This window comes from Athene noctua, chromosome 1, assembly GCF_965140245.1.
Source record: "Athene noctua chromosome 1, bAthNoc1.hap1.1, whole genome shotgun sequence".
In the NCBI taxonomy this organism is placed as follows: domain Eukaryota; kingdom Metazoa; phylum Chordata; class Aves; order Strigiformes; family Strigidae; genus Athene; species Athene noctua.
Window position 1 is genome coordinate 109034393 of NC_134037.1, and position 14939 is coordinate 109049331.

At 35.2% G+C, this 14939-nt stretch overlaps 1 protein-coding gene across 1 annotated transcript; it reads left to right on the forward strand.

Moving 5' to 3' along the window:
* Positions 1-5667: 5667 nt before the first annotated feature.
* DNAH14 (dynein axonemal heavy chain 14) lies at positions 5668-14628 on the forward strand. The gene is made up of 6 exons (XM_074899933.1): positions 5668-5767; positions 7353-7493; positions 8637-8770; positions 9986-10150; positions 12378-12484; positions 14541-14628. Exons 1-6 carry the CDS (start codon positions 5668-5670, stop codon positions 14608-14610), a joined length of 717 nt encoding a protein of 238 aa, XP_074756034.1. The 3' UTR covers positions 14611-14628.
* Positions 14629-14939: the final 311 nt, after the last annotated feature.

A 14939-nucleotide genomic window follows, 5' to 3' on the forward strand; every position in this document is an offset into this window, starting at 1 on the left:
TACCTAATTTAGATCTTTAAAAATGCTGGTCAGTTGCTGGTAATCCTGGAGTCAGGGTTATCTCATGCACTCATAAATTAAAACTGGTGCTGTTGTATGTGTGCTTCTGGACTGAACATGCTGGGCAACAGTGGCGGTTGAAAAATATAGCATTGCCAAGCTGTTAGAGGTGTCTTAAGAGTGGTCAGACTTGCAGTAGAATATAGGGACTTCTAGAGACTCTCTGGGAGTTTGCAACAGTGTTAAGGTAATTTTGCCAGCACAGCTTTGGGCATATTGGGAAGTTTTGTAAAACTGAAAAAAGTGATGTTAAACTAATGTGTAGGCAGGCATCCTTTGTTTGGATAACCTTGGTATACATAGGATAAACCTAGATTTCTGTGTACAGTATTTTGTTTGTTTGCTTTAAATCTGGCTTCTGCCTGGGAAAATGTAATACGAATACATTTTGATTACATATTTAGAGCCTGTGCAGTCTTCCTCCTAGGGACCTTGTAAGGAAAATTCCAGAGGCTGCCATTTATTGTGAGGCATTTTCCTGGAGGAAATATTTGATACTAAGTAATAATGATATGTGGGAATTTGGAAGAAGAGTGGTTTTGCTTGAAACCAAAGTACAATCCTGCCATTGTTGGAGGGATCCTCTTAATTTGTTATAACCCACTACCTTCTGTCTCTCCAAAGCAGAGTACAGTGGAGATCCTCACATAACTTAATTCTTCCTACCAAATGTGCTACAGTATGGATTAGCCTTCATCATTTAAAATATCTTCTCATACCAGTAAACTGTAGCTTTCAAATATGAGGCAGAGACATTATATTCAGTTATCTTAGTTTTTTCTTATCCAGTGTAAACAGTTTCTTTTCATCATATCAGGTAGCAAAATTCTATTTTATGATGCTAGTTTGAATAACCAAAATCAAACCTCTACATTTTATATATGTCAATCCCTTACTTCCTGTATAAATTCATGTAAATTATTCTAATTTACATGATTAATGGAAGCATTTTCATTGAGTTAGTGTTTGTTTCAAGTGTCCTGAAAAACAATGGCTACTTGTTCTAAACTTAGAATTTCCTTTTCTGAAGGTTTGTAACTATTAGGCTTAGGTTGATGGAAACAGGAGAAAGCAATTTTATGCTCCATATGAAAATAATAGACATTCATTTTAGTGCTTTGAGCACCATTATTTTTAAGTCATTTATCAAGATTCTTTATATAAGTAAATTTTTGTGCCTGTAAAATGCTGTATGTCTTGTCAGAAAAATTCTATAATGAAAGCCAAGTTAGGCTATCAGTTGGTTTGAAAATGTTTTCCATGCCTATTGAATGTCATCTTTGATTTTTTTTAGTTTATAATATATGATCATTCACTCAATAGTTACTAAAATTTATGTATTTCTCTGCTCTTTCTTCCCAGTCATCCTCAGTAGAGAAGAAATACCCTATTCTTCACACAGCAGTTTACAGACCAAACACAGAAAGGAAACACAAAGCAACAATAAAAGTGGAAGGCATATATTTTGGAAATGTGTATGTGAAATTATATTTCTTTATGATAAGTTTTTCTTCTCTGCTACTTAAAATTTGAAACAGCAATGGATGTATTCTACTGAATTATTTGACTACTTCCCTGCAAATTCTGTAAAGCTTGGACCGATGCTCCAGCATAAATTTTATAATTTTCACCCATTGCAATAGAGCCTGATCCAGTATATGTCACTGAAAATCTGGAGAAGTGCTAGCGAAGTCATTGCAACCAGAATACAGTCTAGTCAATGGGGAATTATATACTATATGAACCAGTGCAAATGTATTCCTATGTACTGTCTGGCTTTCACCTGTATAAAAGAAGACAAGCATTAGTGATTTTCAAATTTAATGATAGAATATGATGACTGAGTCGATTTAAGTGCTTATGTTTGTTGTCCTGAAGTGAAACTGAAGGACTGTTCATATTGCTCACAAATACTGTATCAAAAAACCTTTGAAGTGGCATGACAAGGTGAAGGGATGATGTATGAATTACATTTGCCATGTGATAAGATGCAAACAAATGTGAAAATTTGCCAAGAACTGAAGGTTCAGAAAAATTGCTGTAGTGGGATCACTGAAGTCCAGTATTCTGTCTCTGACATTAGCAGAGTAGAGCCTATTTGGGGTGACCATGCAAGCCTCACTGACTGCCTTCTGCAGTCCATTTCCCTTGTAATCCCTTAGCATCCATAATTATTGCATTATGAATGTTTGGGGCTGTAGCATTTACATGTATCTGTTTATGAACCTGTTGACCATGAACTTGACTTCTCCCTTTCTAAACATCCTCAAACCGTCATCCTCCATGGATACCTGTGGCAGGAAGCTTTAGAAGATCGTAATCCTCAGTCTCCTGGCACAGTCCATCTTTTGGTTTGCTTTCTCTTTCATACAGGTGATGAGAAAAGAAAGAATTTTTCAGAGACTGAAGAGACAAGAATAGGATTTTTTTCTCAATGGATTTTGAACTAATTGATCTCTTGCATCTAAACTCAGATGTAGACATCTGGAGGATGTGAACTCAATTTGTGAAAAATGAGGTTTTGTGTATTGGAACCTAAATTTTCATCATTCCCGAGCCAGTCAGAATGGTCTCCATCCTAAATATTGGAAAGTATCTGAACACTAAGGATCTGCATTCTGGCTTGTATCACCAGCCACAATATGTGCTGCTAATTGTCTAGTTTAATTACTAAGTGATGTGAGAGAAAGCTGAGGGGAGGAATTCAAGCATGGAAATTGAAGATGAAAGTATTTCTGGGGAGTGATTAGGCAGTATTAAAGCACAGATTAGGAAACTGCCAGTCTTCATTAGTCTCAGTACTCACAGTACAACTTACTTTGTCTATTTTGAACAGATAAAACTTTTGGCTTTGTAAATTTGTCTTCAGGAAAGCACATAGGTGCTGCTACTAGTATATCAGGGACTGCTAACAGATTTCTGTCTCATCCTTCACATACTGTGTTTGACTTTGCCAGCAGTTTATCATTCTTCAGTCAACAGAGGAACCTTATTTGGGGTTTCCTTTTGCTACCCAAGGTTTCACTTTTTTGCTCTGACACCTCTTTTCACAAGGCACAACTCCTCTTACCACAGAACTGTCTGCACTGGCTGTACCATCCAGTTCAGTACAGTTTAGTTCTCCACTCCTTTTTTAGATTTTTCTCACAAGTTTCTTTAAGAAATCTTCTCTGCTGTAACTGTGAGACTGTGAAGAAAGGATTCTATAACAGTTAGCTTCTAGTCCCCAAAATAAAGGATGCCCCTGTATCTTTGAATTAAGGAAGAGCCAGTCTCCATTCACAGAGTCAAGTATTAAGATAATTGCTAACCACCATAATCCTCCTTTGCAGCCAGGGATCTGGTTTGCACCTCTGACATTTGGGAATAAATTTTCACATTTGCTTGCATCTTATCACATGTAATTCATAGTGAATGAGGGCCAATACTGAAGATGATTCTACTGTGTCCTAGCTAGAGAAGAGATCAGTTTAAAAAAGGAAAAAGTGTTTCTTCCTAACAGTTAGCAGAGGACAGCTGCATAATCTTGACCCAGGGAACAGTAAAGATGCAAAAATCAAACTTTATTCTAGCACAAATAATGGAATTTATAAGACCATGTCAGAGTTTGGCCAAATTAGACTTCCTCCAAGAATTACTGATCTGAGTGGACATTGGTATCTCTCAATGTGACAGTCTGAGGAGGGAGATAAGAACTTACCTGTCTATTCTGAGCCATGTTGTCTCCTGCATCTGTGTATTGTTGCATGACAGGCGTGCCTCAGATATGTCCAAGGGAGTGACTGTGGTCTCTGCCAGATAAGCAGTAAAATATTGATACCTAGATAACCACTGTATATGATTATCTAGATAGTAGATAATCACTGTTCTGTTACCAGGTCCCCTCTCACTTTCTCCCATCTTTCCAGAAAGTGGCTACTGTTCCTGTTCTTTCTGATTAGTCCCTGAACTACCACATGCACATTCATGCACTTCTTTGAGGTTCAAGATCTCTAGAAGAGCCACACTGAGAATGCTAAGGTTATATCTAGTCGAGATTGCTGTTATGTCAGGCAAAGCTGCTCTTTCTCTCAAAAACCTGAAATCAGTCTTCAAAGGAACAGGCTGCTGTCGAAGTGCTGCCCACAGCTAAGTGTGCACGCACCGGAAGAAAGAAATTAGAGTGAACAAGTACCAGGAGAAGAAAGAAGTTACGGGATAGAGCAACGTCTTTGAGATGTAGTTTTGGTGACTCTGTCCTTCCTTTTAGTAGTTTGCATTATGGAATTCTGTTCTGGAAGATAAACTTCAAGACTTGTGTATTGATCTTTCATGCTCTTGTGGGAAGTGTGTATATAGTGTGTGGCTGCTGCTAAAGCAAAAATTTCTGGCACGTGAGTTTTAATTTCAGCTGCTCTGTGTGATTCTTCGATGCCATTGACACTTTGAAATAATTTAGATTATGAATTAGCCTTTTCAGTCTGGATTATATAGCCTGAATTCTTTACAATGTATCCATAACAGAGTAGGGGCAACAGTTAGTTGAAGCGTAGTTATCTTCATTCATTTCCCCACCACTGTTCCTGTAGTTTATTTTTGATTGTTTCTGAAGATGTAATTGACTAAATGAGAGCAAGCTCTGAATAAAATCATTACTTCCTTCGTGGTTTTTATTTATTTTTTGTTTTGTCCTGACAAGTGAATGTAGTTGAAACTTCACAGATTAAAAATATATCTAAACTGTGCATGTTTTAGTGATGCAGAGGCTGTCATCCACAAGAAGCTGCTGTAGTTGACTCTCCTGTGTCCTTTTTTTTTTTGTATTCTAACTGCTGATAGTTATTTTTCTTATGTTTGCATAAAGGCAGGCTAATGTAGGGCATATACTTTCCAGAGCTCTCTAGTTTAACCTTGAATTACTTTTTCGTGTGTATTAAACTTATTTAAGAGATTTTCAGATTGATTTACAAATTTAAGAATGAACTTGAAAAAAAACCCACTGTAATGCAAAACCTGTATTACAGGATTCTTATTTTTATGCTTTCTCTAGGAAATAATTTAATTTACAAAATACAATTTATTATCTTCTTTCTGCTTTCATAGTAGATACCATGCTGTTGGGATTACTAAGGATGAGAACAAATTATAGCATTGATTTACTGAAGTATTATTTTCTTGGTTGTATTTCCCAGAGCTTAAGCTTAGTTTAACATTGAAGCTCTTTTAACTTCAAGACAAATCAAAATAATGGGCAGGTTTTATGTAATATTGCTTCTAATACCTAGAGTGTAAGAGAACAAGAGGTATGGATGTAATTTTATTTAGATTTCTTTTCCCACCCTCACTGTATGTTTTATTCATAATGAGTAAAGCTCTAATTCTGTGCTGTAGGACAGCTGTATCTTAATCATAAATTAAAACCATTATACAAGTCCCATTTTAGTTGGTTGTTCAATTTTGCCTGTATGACTGCATCTTTAGGTTTTTTCCTAAAAAGGTATATTGTTCGATTTTAGACTCTCAAGGATACATAAAGAGGGAAGAGAAGAATCTGTTTGTCAGCCTACTAGCATGTCAGAGCATGAGGCAATGAAGTTAAAAAGGAGCATAATAAAACCGGCATCCCTAATGTCAAAGAATGAGATTTTGAAAAAGACACTTCCTGCAACTTCTGCTTACAAAGATGTTCAGTCTGGTTTTGGCACACCAGCTTCATCTTCTGTACATGGTAAAGTACCTAAAATGACAGAAAGTGGGGTAATAGAAGACATTACTTTCTTCCCTCATCGTTGTAACAATTCTTTTTGAAACAGTCGTACATATACTGTGTCTTCCCGTGCATTTCTAACAAAGAGTACTGTAAGTCACAAGCATTCATTCCAGTTCTAACTTCAAGCATGGTCTGATAGCTCATTTTCTGGTTTTCTGCCAAAAATAACTGACTTACCGGGCTTCTAATATTTTCTGAGATACAATGTTGCAGTGGGCAGCTCTACATGAACATACACCCTGTCCTTCTCTCTAAAGGAGGGAATTTGAAGGATTAAATTAAATTAAATTAAATTAATTTAATTAAATTCCATTCTAAAGGAGGGAGTGCTCTTCTTTCTCTGGGCATTGCAGGGGATGCAACCAGCACTTTCTTTGTAGGTGGTGAATACATAAAGAAACTCCTGCAAAGCTTCACATCTTTTAAAAAACAAAAATAGTGTAGATGTAACACTGACTTTAACTCAGTATACCAACTGCAAAGTGCATAAGAGTGTGCATTTATTCTGGTTTTCAAAAAGTTACAGTTACACCTACTTCTTTTCTGTGTAGATTTACCTATTCAAAGTTTCTTTCAATGGGAAGGCTGTGTAATGGGTCTTGAATATGTTTTTTCCAGCAGATGTTAATGAAAACTAAATATATGATGGTCTTTCCTGTTGTTCTCCAGTCAGCTTGGGGTTTTTTTGAAGTTTGAAGTGAGATCATCTCTCTAAAGTACAGAATCATAATTCACTGAGGTTGTATGTATGGGAGAATACATACAACTTCCCACATCACAAAGACTTGGTGGCCTTATGAACACAATTCTTGCTCTTTGAAAGTCATTGCAGGTTTCAAACTGACATCAACAGGTCAAAATTCAAGCAAGTCTGGAAGCTGAAGCTCATTTACATCAGTAATTTTTAGACTAGACTTTGAATGAAACTTACAGAAAACATTTTTGAATCATTTGTGCCCTTGAAGTCTTCGGCACATTAAAAATGAAAATTAAGAAACTGTGCCTTGTTAAACAAGGCATTGAAGTGTAGGGTTGTATTGAGTCTGCTTGGGATGAAGTTAACTTTCTTTGAAGTAGTCCATATGCAGCTGTGCTTTATATTTGTGGCTAGAACAGCGATAATAAGGCATCCATGTTTTGGCTATTGCTGAGCAGGCTTCTTTCCTAGGATCCAGGCTTTCTCTCTTTCAGAATGGATGATAAGGTTTTCCAGTAATAAACAGAACCAAACAAACAGCAAAAGTCAATGTTATCCCCTTTACCTCATGGGATAGACAGGAAACAAATATTATGTTTCTTATCCAAACATACTGAAGTAACTGATGTCAACTGATGATCTGAATACAAGTTTTAATGTCTTGCTAACAAAAAGAAACATCACCTCTGTGTGTGTACGTCTATATACAAATATTAAAACCATCAGAATGCATTTGTGGAAGTAGACATTGCAGAAATGTAAACTTGTAGGAACGTTAAAATTAGAAAATAATTGTGCATAATGATCTGCTTTAAATGACTAATATTTTCCTTTTTAATGTGTCAGCTGCAGATAATATACAAAAGACTGAAATGCAAACAGCTGTTTTGGAACCAAGTTGCCATGAGAAAACTTGTGAGCAACTAAAAGTTGAAAGATCTTCCAAAAAACTTTCGAGAACCAAAGTTCATTCTTATGATAGAACAGGTACGTAAATTGTAGCATTGGAAGTAATGGAGAATATACTCAATTGCTACTGTCTTTCCTCATCCTCTCCTGCCTTTAGAGTAAGAGTACATGTGTAGGGAAGAGTGATACAGTTGTAAATGAGAGCGCGCTGTCATTTTAAACATTATTTCAAAGAGGAACAACTTTACCCTCTGTATTCACCTTCTAATGGGTTTTTTTTATACCCGATCTCAGAGCAGAATTTCAGACAGCATTCAAACTTTTCTTTTAATGTTGTTTATATTTTAGAGTCAGCTACAGTAAGTTTTCTTTTAATCAGAAGACTTGTAAAGAGTAGTCATGTTTTCCCACTTCCAGAATTAGTGTTGGGAAAAATAGATTTTGGTCATTATTTCTCCATTAAAAATACCTATCGCTGAGTCTAAAAATGTGGAAGGAGTGATACCACAACTGGATTTCTTTTTTTTTTTTTTCTTTTTTGCAAACTTTTTGTCTATGTCCATTTTAATAGGGATGAAAAAACATAGGAAAAAGTATTTTTAATGCTTTTCGGGACTTTGCAAATTGTTTTCCATAATGTTGCAAGGTCTTTTGGTCCGCTAGTGTTCTCCTATGCAGGACTAGATTGATCTGGTTAGTGGAGTACTATGTTTCCATGTAAAAAGGAATTTATTTTTAATATTAGAAAGAAATGTATTATTGTTATTCTTTTATTTTCACCATTCTTCTTGCTGAGATTTTGCTCTTCAAGAGCCCTTCCTTACTCTTCCAGGATTTTTATCATTTGAGAAGGTCTTTGGGCAGTAAGTCATGTTTTTTCTACTGAGTACTTTGAATTTTGCTGTGTAAATTACACAAAATCACTGTAAAATCACTGGAAATTGAAATTACTTGAACTCAATTGAACCACTGTCCTTCAACTGCAGTAAAACAAATTTGGAATATCTGATGGCTTGGGTTTTTTTTTTGAGGAAGACTTTCTGACACATATTTTTAATGTCTTACAACTCAGCCTGAATAACATTAGACTAATCCTTCACACCTGTTAAGGCTTATGCAATGAAACTAAAGAATGAATGGCTGTTGTGTAGTAAATGTAAAGCTTTTGTGTTTAAGGGGAAAAAAAAAAACCCACTTTTTTTTCTTTTCTTGATGTACCAGAACCAATTGATGATGATGTTATAATACATATTTTGAGGCTTCGAGGCAAACTTGGATGGCAAACAGAACTACCATCATGTGAACGGTTAGCTAGAGAGGCTGATGTGGCCAGATTTCAGAAGTTCACACTTACGGTGAATTTTACTTTCCCTTCTCCACATCCTGTGCAATTACACATTCTAGAAATGATGTTGGTTATAAATCTAAAATACTTATTTCCCAAAAGTTTTTGCCTCTAAAAAAGGGTAGATCTGTTTTTAGAATCAAGAAAATGTTTAATGTTTAAAGAGAATAAACTCTTAGAATTCTAATTAGCAGGCTTGAATTACACTTTGCAATGGTCAGAGCCATAGTAGAGTTCTGTGAGGAGATGGTACCTAGGATTATTCTGGGAGGAGAGCAGTGGTACCTAGAATTATTTTTTCCATCTCTTTGTGCATAGCAATCACTTAAACTCAGTACTTAGCCAGTGCTCCCCATAGTTGAGCTGTTCTAGCACCAAGCTGAATTGTGATGATGTCTGTCCTGATCAGACATGCCATGTATGAGGCCAGTATTTGTTGTGAGTGGTACTGGGCAGTGTGCTCTTCATGTAGCCAGATTGGATGCTGCCTGTATTCTTGTACTAGTTTGGTGCATTCAATGACAGACAGACACATATCTGGTTTAATTATAAGTTTGCATACACACTTTTTAATGAAGAAAAAAAAAAGTCAATACAGCAAAAGTAATCAGGTTTTTTTCAATGTGCAATGTGAAACATTTTGAATGCACAATAAAAATAAAATCTATCTTATATTTTGTCCCTTGGGAGTTTTGATTTCAGATCTGGCTGCAAAATTTTTAAGAAGCATTACAACTGTCCACAAAACTAAAAATCCTTCCAGCTATAATGACATATTTTCAAAAGAACTAGGTATCACTGGTATTTACAATCTTTAACTGTATAGGTGTTTGCTACTAAAGAGCTTTTTTTTTTTTTTAATCTTAGCAGTGTTTACCACTTTTTATAGATGGAGAAACTTAACTACTAAAAAGTTTGTTCAGATTTGAATAAAAAAGTTAAAACATTAATAGGGTTATATGAAACTGTTTTCTCAACAAGAAATAGTCGTATTTAACTAGCTGTTGCTGGAACTGAAAAATAATTATTTAGAGCAGAAATAGTAGAAAAATGTGATGATAGTAGAATAACTTTCTAGTCCATTCAGTGTTGCTACTAAGTATCTTATCAGAACTTCTGGGTACTTTTTTACTTTTCTTCTCATAGTAAAATATATAGATATATCATTTGTAATGATGAAAAATAAATTACATATATACATGTAAATAATTTCCTCTTTTGACAGAAGCCTTTACCTCTCAAAGATAGTGGGGAATATATATATTGTCTTGAACGAAACAGGAACAACTTTAAAGTTCCCTACAACCCATACGATTTAGAGGTTGTCTCTACAAATACAGCTATGCAGAACAAAGAATATTGGACCATTACAGCTTCATTTGTGTCTAAGGTAGTATGTTGTACAACACACAGAATAACATGAACCTAGAGATTTCCACAGAAAGAACATTTTGGTTTTCAATTATTGTCATGTATTCCCATTGCAATTATGTTATCTTCTTTGCTTAAGAGCTTACTAGTCCCTCCTAAAGACAAGTCGCCTGTTGGCTTTGAGCTGAACATAGTTCATCCTTTTGCTCAGGCACGTGTTTAGAGCTTGAACTGTGGTACAGCTCAAGACTAGGTGTATCAGAAGATGGGTAACTTAAAACTTAGCATCCAGTAACCCACCAACCATCTGCATTTCTAGACGTAGTAATGCAGACCATCCTGTGTGTTCCCATCTCAGACAAGGGCATACCCTCTGCTGATAGTTGTGCGTGGCAGTTGGTAACGTTCATGCCTTAATTTGCTTTTTCTGTTCTTTTACTCTTTGCATTGTAAATGGGTAAGCCCTTAGGGACTTATTAATTAGTCTTTGTTTAGTCGTGACAGCATTTTCTTTTTAAAAAATAAAAGACCGAAGTTTGTTCTCTGTCTCAGAATGACATCTCACAACTGGTTTAAGCCCATGTAAGGCTGCTGAGAGACTGGCTTTAAGCCACCGTCTCCATTGCATTGGCACTGGTGATTTCATGGCCAGTATGTTGGATCATCTCACTAATTTAGCATAAAATGAATAAAAATACCTTATAGGTTTATTTATCTTGTTGGGTGAATTTTCAGTCACGTTAGAGAGCTAACCCATCTCACCAGGAGCACAGAGTACTGTGTACAGATATTCCTGAAAGAAGCACTAAAAATAATACCTTTTAAGAATATGAGCACCACATTTCTTGATGTTTCATCAGTTCTTAAATGTCTTTGAACACAACTCAACTTTGAAACCCTTTTTCTCTTCAGCATCAGTAAATTTTAGAACTAGTATGACACTAAACTTTCATGGAAGAAGTGATAATTGCATAATTTACATAATTGGATTGTTGCTGGATGCTAAAGTTAAACTTTTTTGTTGTATGTATGAGATACATGATTTGAATGTCAGAAAATTACAGACATAGCTTAGAAACTGATGCAATTACTGTTGTTAAAATGAGGAAAATGTATTTTCTATCAGTGGAGTTACTAAGCTTTTATAAAATCAAATTGGAGGAAAAGAATAAATGTTGGGAACCTGACAGTAGAAAAGGCTGTGACCTTGTTCCTTTGCCTTCAGAATGCTTGGTGTAGTACAGAAATTTGAAGTACAATCTTAATTTAAATACAAAGTGATTTGTTCCAAAACATCTGTAATAAAAAATCTACTACTTGCTTTAGCTAAACCACAGAATGATTCACTCAAAATAATTAATTAATGCCTAGCAGCTGATCTTCTATCTCTTATACTCCTATGAAAGATACTGAAGATTTCTACGAAAGTACATATGCCCATTGCCACTTTACTGTATCCCTGCCAGTCAGATTCCAGTCCATGATTTGAAAAGGAATTATGCTAATTTATAATTCGTGCTTTTTATATCATTTCACACAGGTTTGAACATTCTCTCTGGAGAATGAAAATCTATTTGCTTACCCTGTTGTTGATTTGTTTCTAAGATGCTCTTTCTCTACTTGAAAGATATGGCAGAGGTTCAAGAAATGGTTTTTTGGAGTTTGCTGCCAGAATGTGTTATGGTGACCACCCTCTGGGTGGGTGTATCTGCTCACATTATATTGAAAATTTCCACAGGTCTAACTCTCTTTTCTTCTTATTCAGTGTTGTATCACATAGTGATGGGAAGAAATTGTTATTCCATAGTTTTACTTGCTAACAATAAATAAGTACATTCAAATTTTTCCTTCTTACATACTTTCTGTGAGATGAACATTTTTGTACAAGAAAGGTATTCAGTAAGCCTAAATAAGTGGACTTTTAAATGTACTGAGGGGCTTTCCTAACAAGGGACAAACACAGGCAACTGCCTGAATACTTTCCTGAATAGTGTATATGTGCCATAATGACATATTTTGAATGACTGAAGCATCCTAATATTTGAAATGACAAAAACATGTAACTGTAAGCTTGTTCAAAATTAAACAAAAACTGCATAGGTAGACAAGATAAAACATGATCAGTGTTGCCACTGCTGAGGTCATCAGTATTTATGCTTTTTTGTCTTTGATAATGAAGATTCAGTAACACTTGTCAAATTCTTTTTCAAAAGGAGTTGTGTATTTTTTCTTAATTTTTTCCCTAGTTTTCTGCAGTCCATGGAGAAATAGAAATAACACCAGTGCCACAATGGCTGCATGAAAGACACCTGTATTCGAGGTTACTTAATCTGGATTTATTTTCCAATTTCCGGTAAGGAAATGAAAAAAAATTAATTGACATTAACCAATTGCAGTAATAATTTTTGATATCTTTGTGTGATAAAATGCCAACTTAATACCGTGTTAATTCCTGCATAGGCATTTTTAAGAATGACAATATCTAAAGACTACTCAAGATCTTTTTGGTTCTTATGTCTAAATCATTAATGGAACCAAAACATCTTGTTTATGTTTCATCTTTGATTATTTTTTGTTTCATCTTGTTTATTTATTTGGCCTTAGAAGAAATAAGAATATCTCTAATAATATCTTCCTATGCACTAATTTTTAGGAGGCAAGTTAATTCATCCATTTGTTCTCTTCCATATTACATAAACTGTATGAAACAGCTAATAACATTCACCTTATATAGAATGCATTCAAGCAAATTATGTGTAAAATAGAAGAAAATATTTAGTGGCTGGCTGTTTTGGAAACATCAGTAAAAATATTATAGCTGAATTTTAACCTCTTGCTTAGACTAATATTAAACATCCACCTCCTACACATTTGTCTCTATATTTTCCTTTTATTACTTTTTTAGGGGGAGATACTTGTTTCTGGTTTATTTTTTTACTTTCATGTAAAGAATATTGCTGGAAGTGATTCAGTTTTGGGACTCGACCATGTGTCTCATGTTGGATTTGTGCATGAAAGCTTTTTTGTGCCTGCACCAGTCCTCACCACAATGATGGCATCACAAATTTCACACATTTTCAAAAATGCATTTTATGTTTGCCAGTGCCACATTCCACATATAAACATTAACCAAAGTAATCATGATTTTACTTTAATATATCGCTCCACAAAATTCTGATAATGTTTGTTGTTACTGAATATGTGTGTATATATGTCAATCAGAGAATTAAAGACTGCCGTGATGGGAATGTTTAGACAACAAATAAGCCAATTTTAAACTTTTAAACGAAATTTTACTCAACTGACATTCTTTAACTATTCACTTTATTCTAATGCTTAGTTCATATCATTTATCAGTCATTATGACTCCATAGTCAGTTAATCCCTCACAGTCTCTACCTGTGAGCATGCTGTACCACAGTGCTGATGTGGTGTGTTTAGCCCATTCTTGATTGCCTTACTCACTGAGGTTGAGGTGGCAAGACTCAAAACCTGTCTGCCAGGGGAAGCTGAAAGGATAATGAACATGTTGCATCTCTTCTCCCAGCCCAACCACACTGGGGATCCTACACCTTTATACATGTATTGTGTTTATATTGTTTCTAGACAATTGGCCTCTGCCTCTGGGCTAGGTGTTGCAAAAGCTTAATGAACACTTTCCCAGCCTGAAAAAGGTTCATTATCCTGTAGCTTTGCTGTTTGGTTGTTTTGGCGTTTGTTTATTTGTTTGTTTCTTTGTTGATTTTCCCTAGTTGGCTGCTGTTTCTTTTCTTAAAGTAAACGTAGTATTTGCCCAGCTTTGGAAGGTCTATTTTATCACTGCCCAGTAACTGAGTTATGGGTTTAGGGACCCTTTGTTTTCAACTTGTGGTCATATTTTCAAGGCCTTTACTGTTATCCTGTGCTTAACCTACATCTCAACAAGAAATGTCTGGTACTAAGGTCCAGTTTACACAGGAAGTTTGGAGAACAAGTTGGTAAGAAGCCTAACCGACCAGGACTGGGTCTTGGTATGGTTAACATAAGGCACAGTTAGCTTAAAGCTTCTGGTTTATTATTGGCAGTGGCAATACTGTTTTTACTGGACAAAAAAATGCTTATGCAATTATGATACATCAAGGATGCTCATGTTTGGGTTTAAAACAAGCTAATGTTATTGTTTGCTTAGTGTACTTTTTCTTTTGTGGATATGACAGGCCTCTGCTTTAGCTATACTTTTCCTACATCTGTCAAAACAGATGAAGAGATATGGAGGCAATGTTTGGTAGCAGATTTAGAAAGTGGGAATTGGCTAAATAGATCTGCATCTGTCTCCCAATAGCATAAGTGCTGTTCATGACCTGTTGCAACAGTAGGTATGATAGTCCATAAAATTTACATGCATAAATAACTATTTCTATTGCTTCTAGAATGAAGAAATGCTTTCTAGTATGGAAAATCAATGTTAGAAGAAGCAAGAACAAGACCAAGTCATTTTGACTATAGGTTTTTCATGGGAAAAGAATTCAAGAATACTTCATCTCCTTCTGTAAACGTTACCAATTTGCATCTTATTTTCCATAAATACTTTCTTCAATAAAGAACATTATTCAAATGCCAGATAACTTGTTGATAACAGCATGGAAGATTTGCTCTAATAAAACTTTTATGGTGCCTTTATATTGCTGTTAAGGAGCCTGGAATTTTAATGTGAAGAAAGCTGAGCTTTAATTTGATGTTTGTCTAGTGCCAAGCACAGTGGGATTCTGCTTTATGACTAGGGATTTTTGCTATAAATGAGATGAAAATAATAATTAATATAGTTTTAT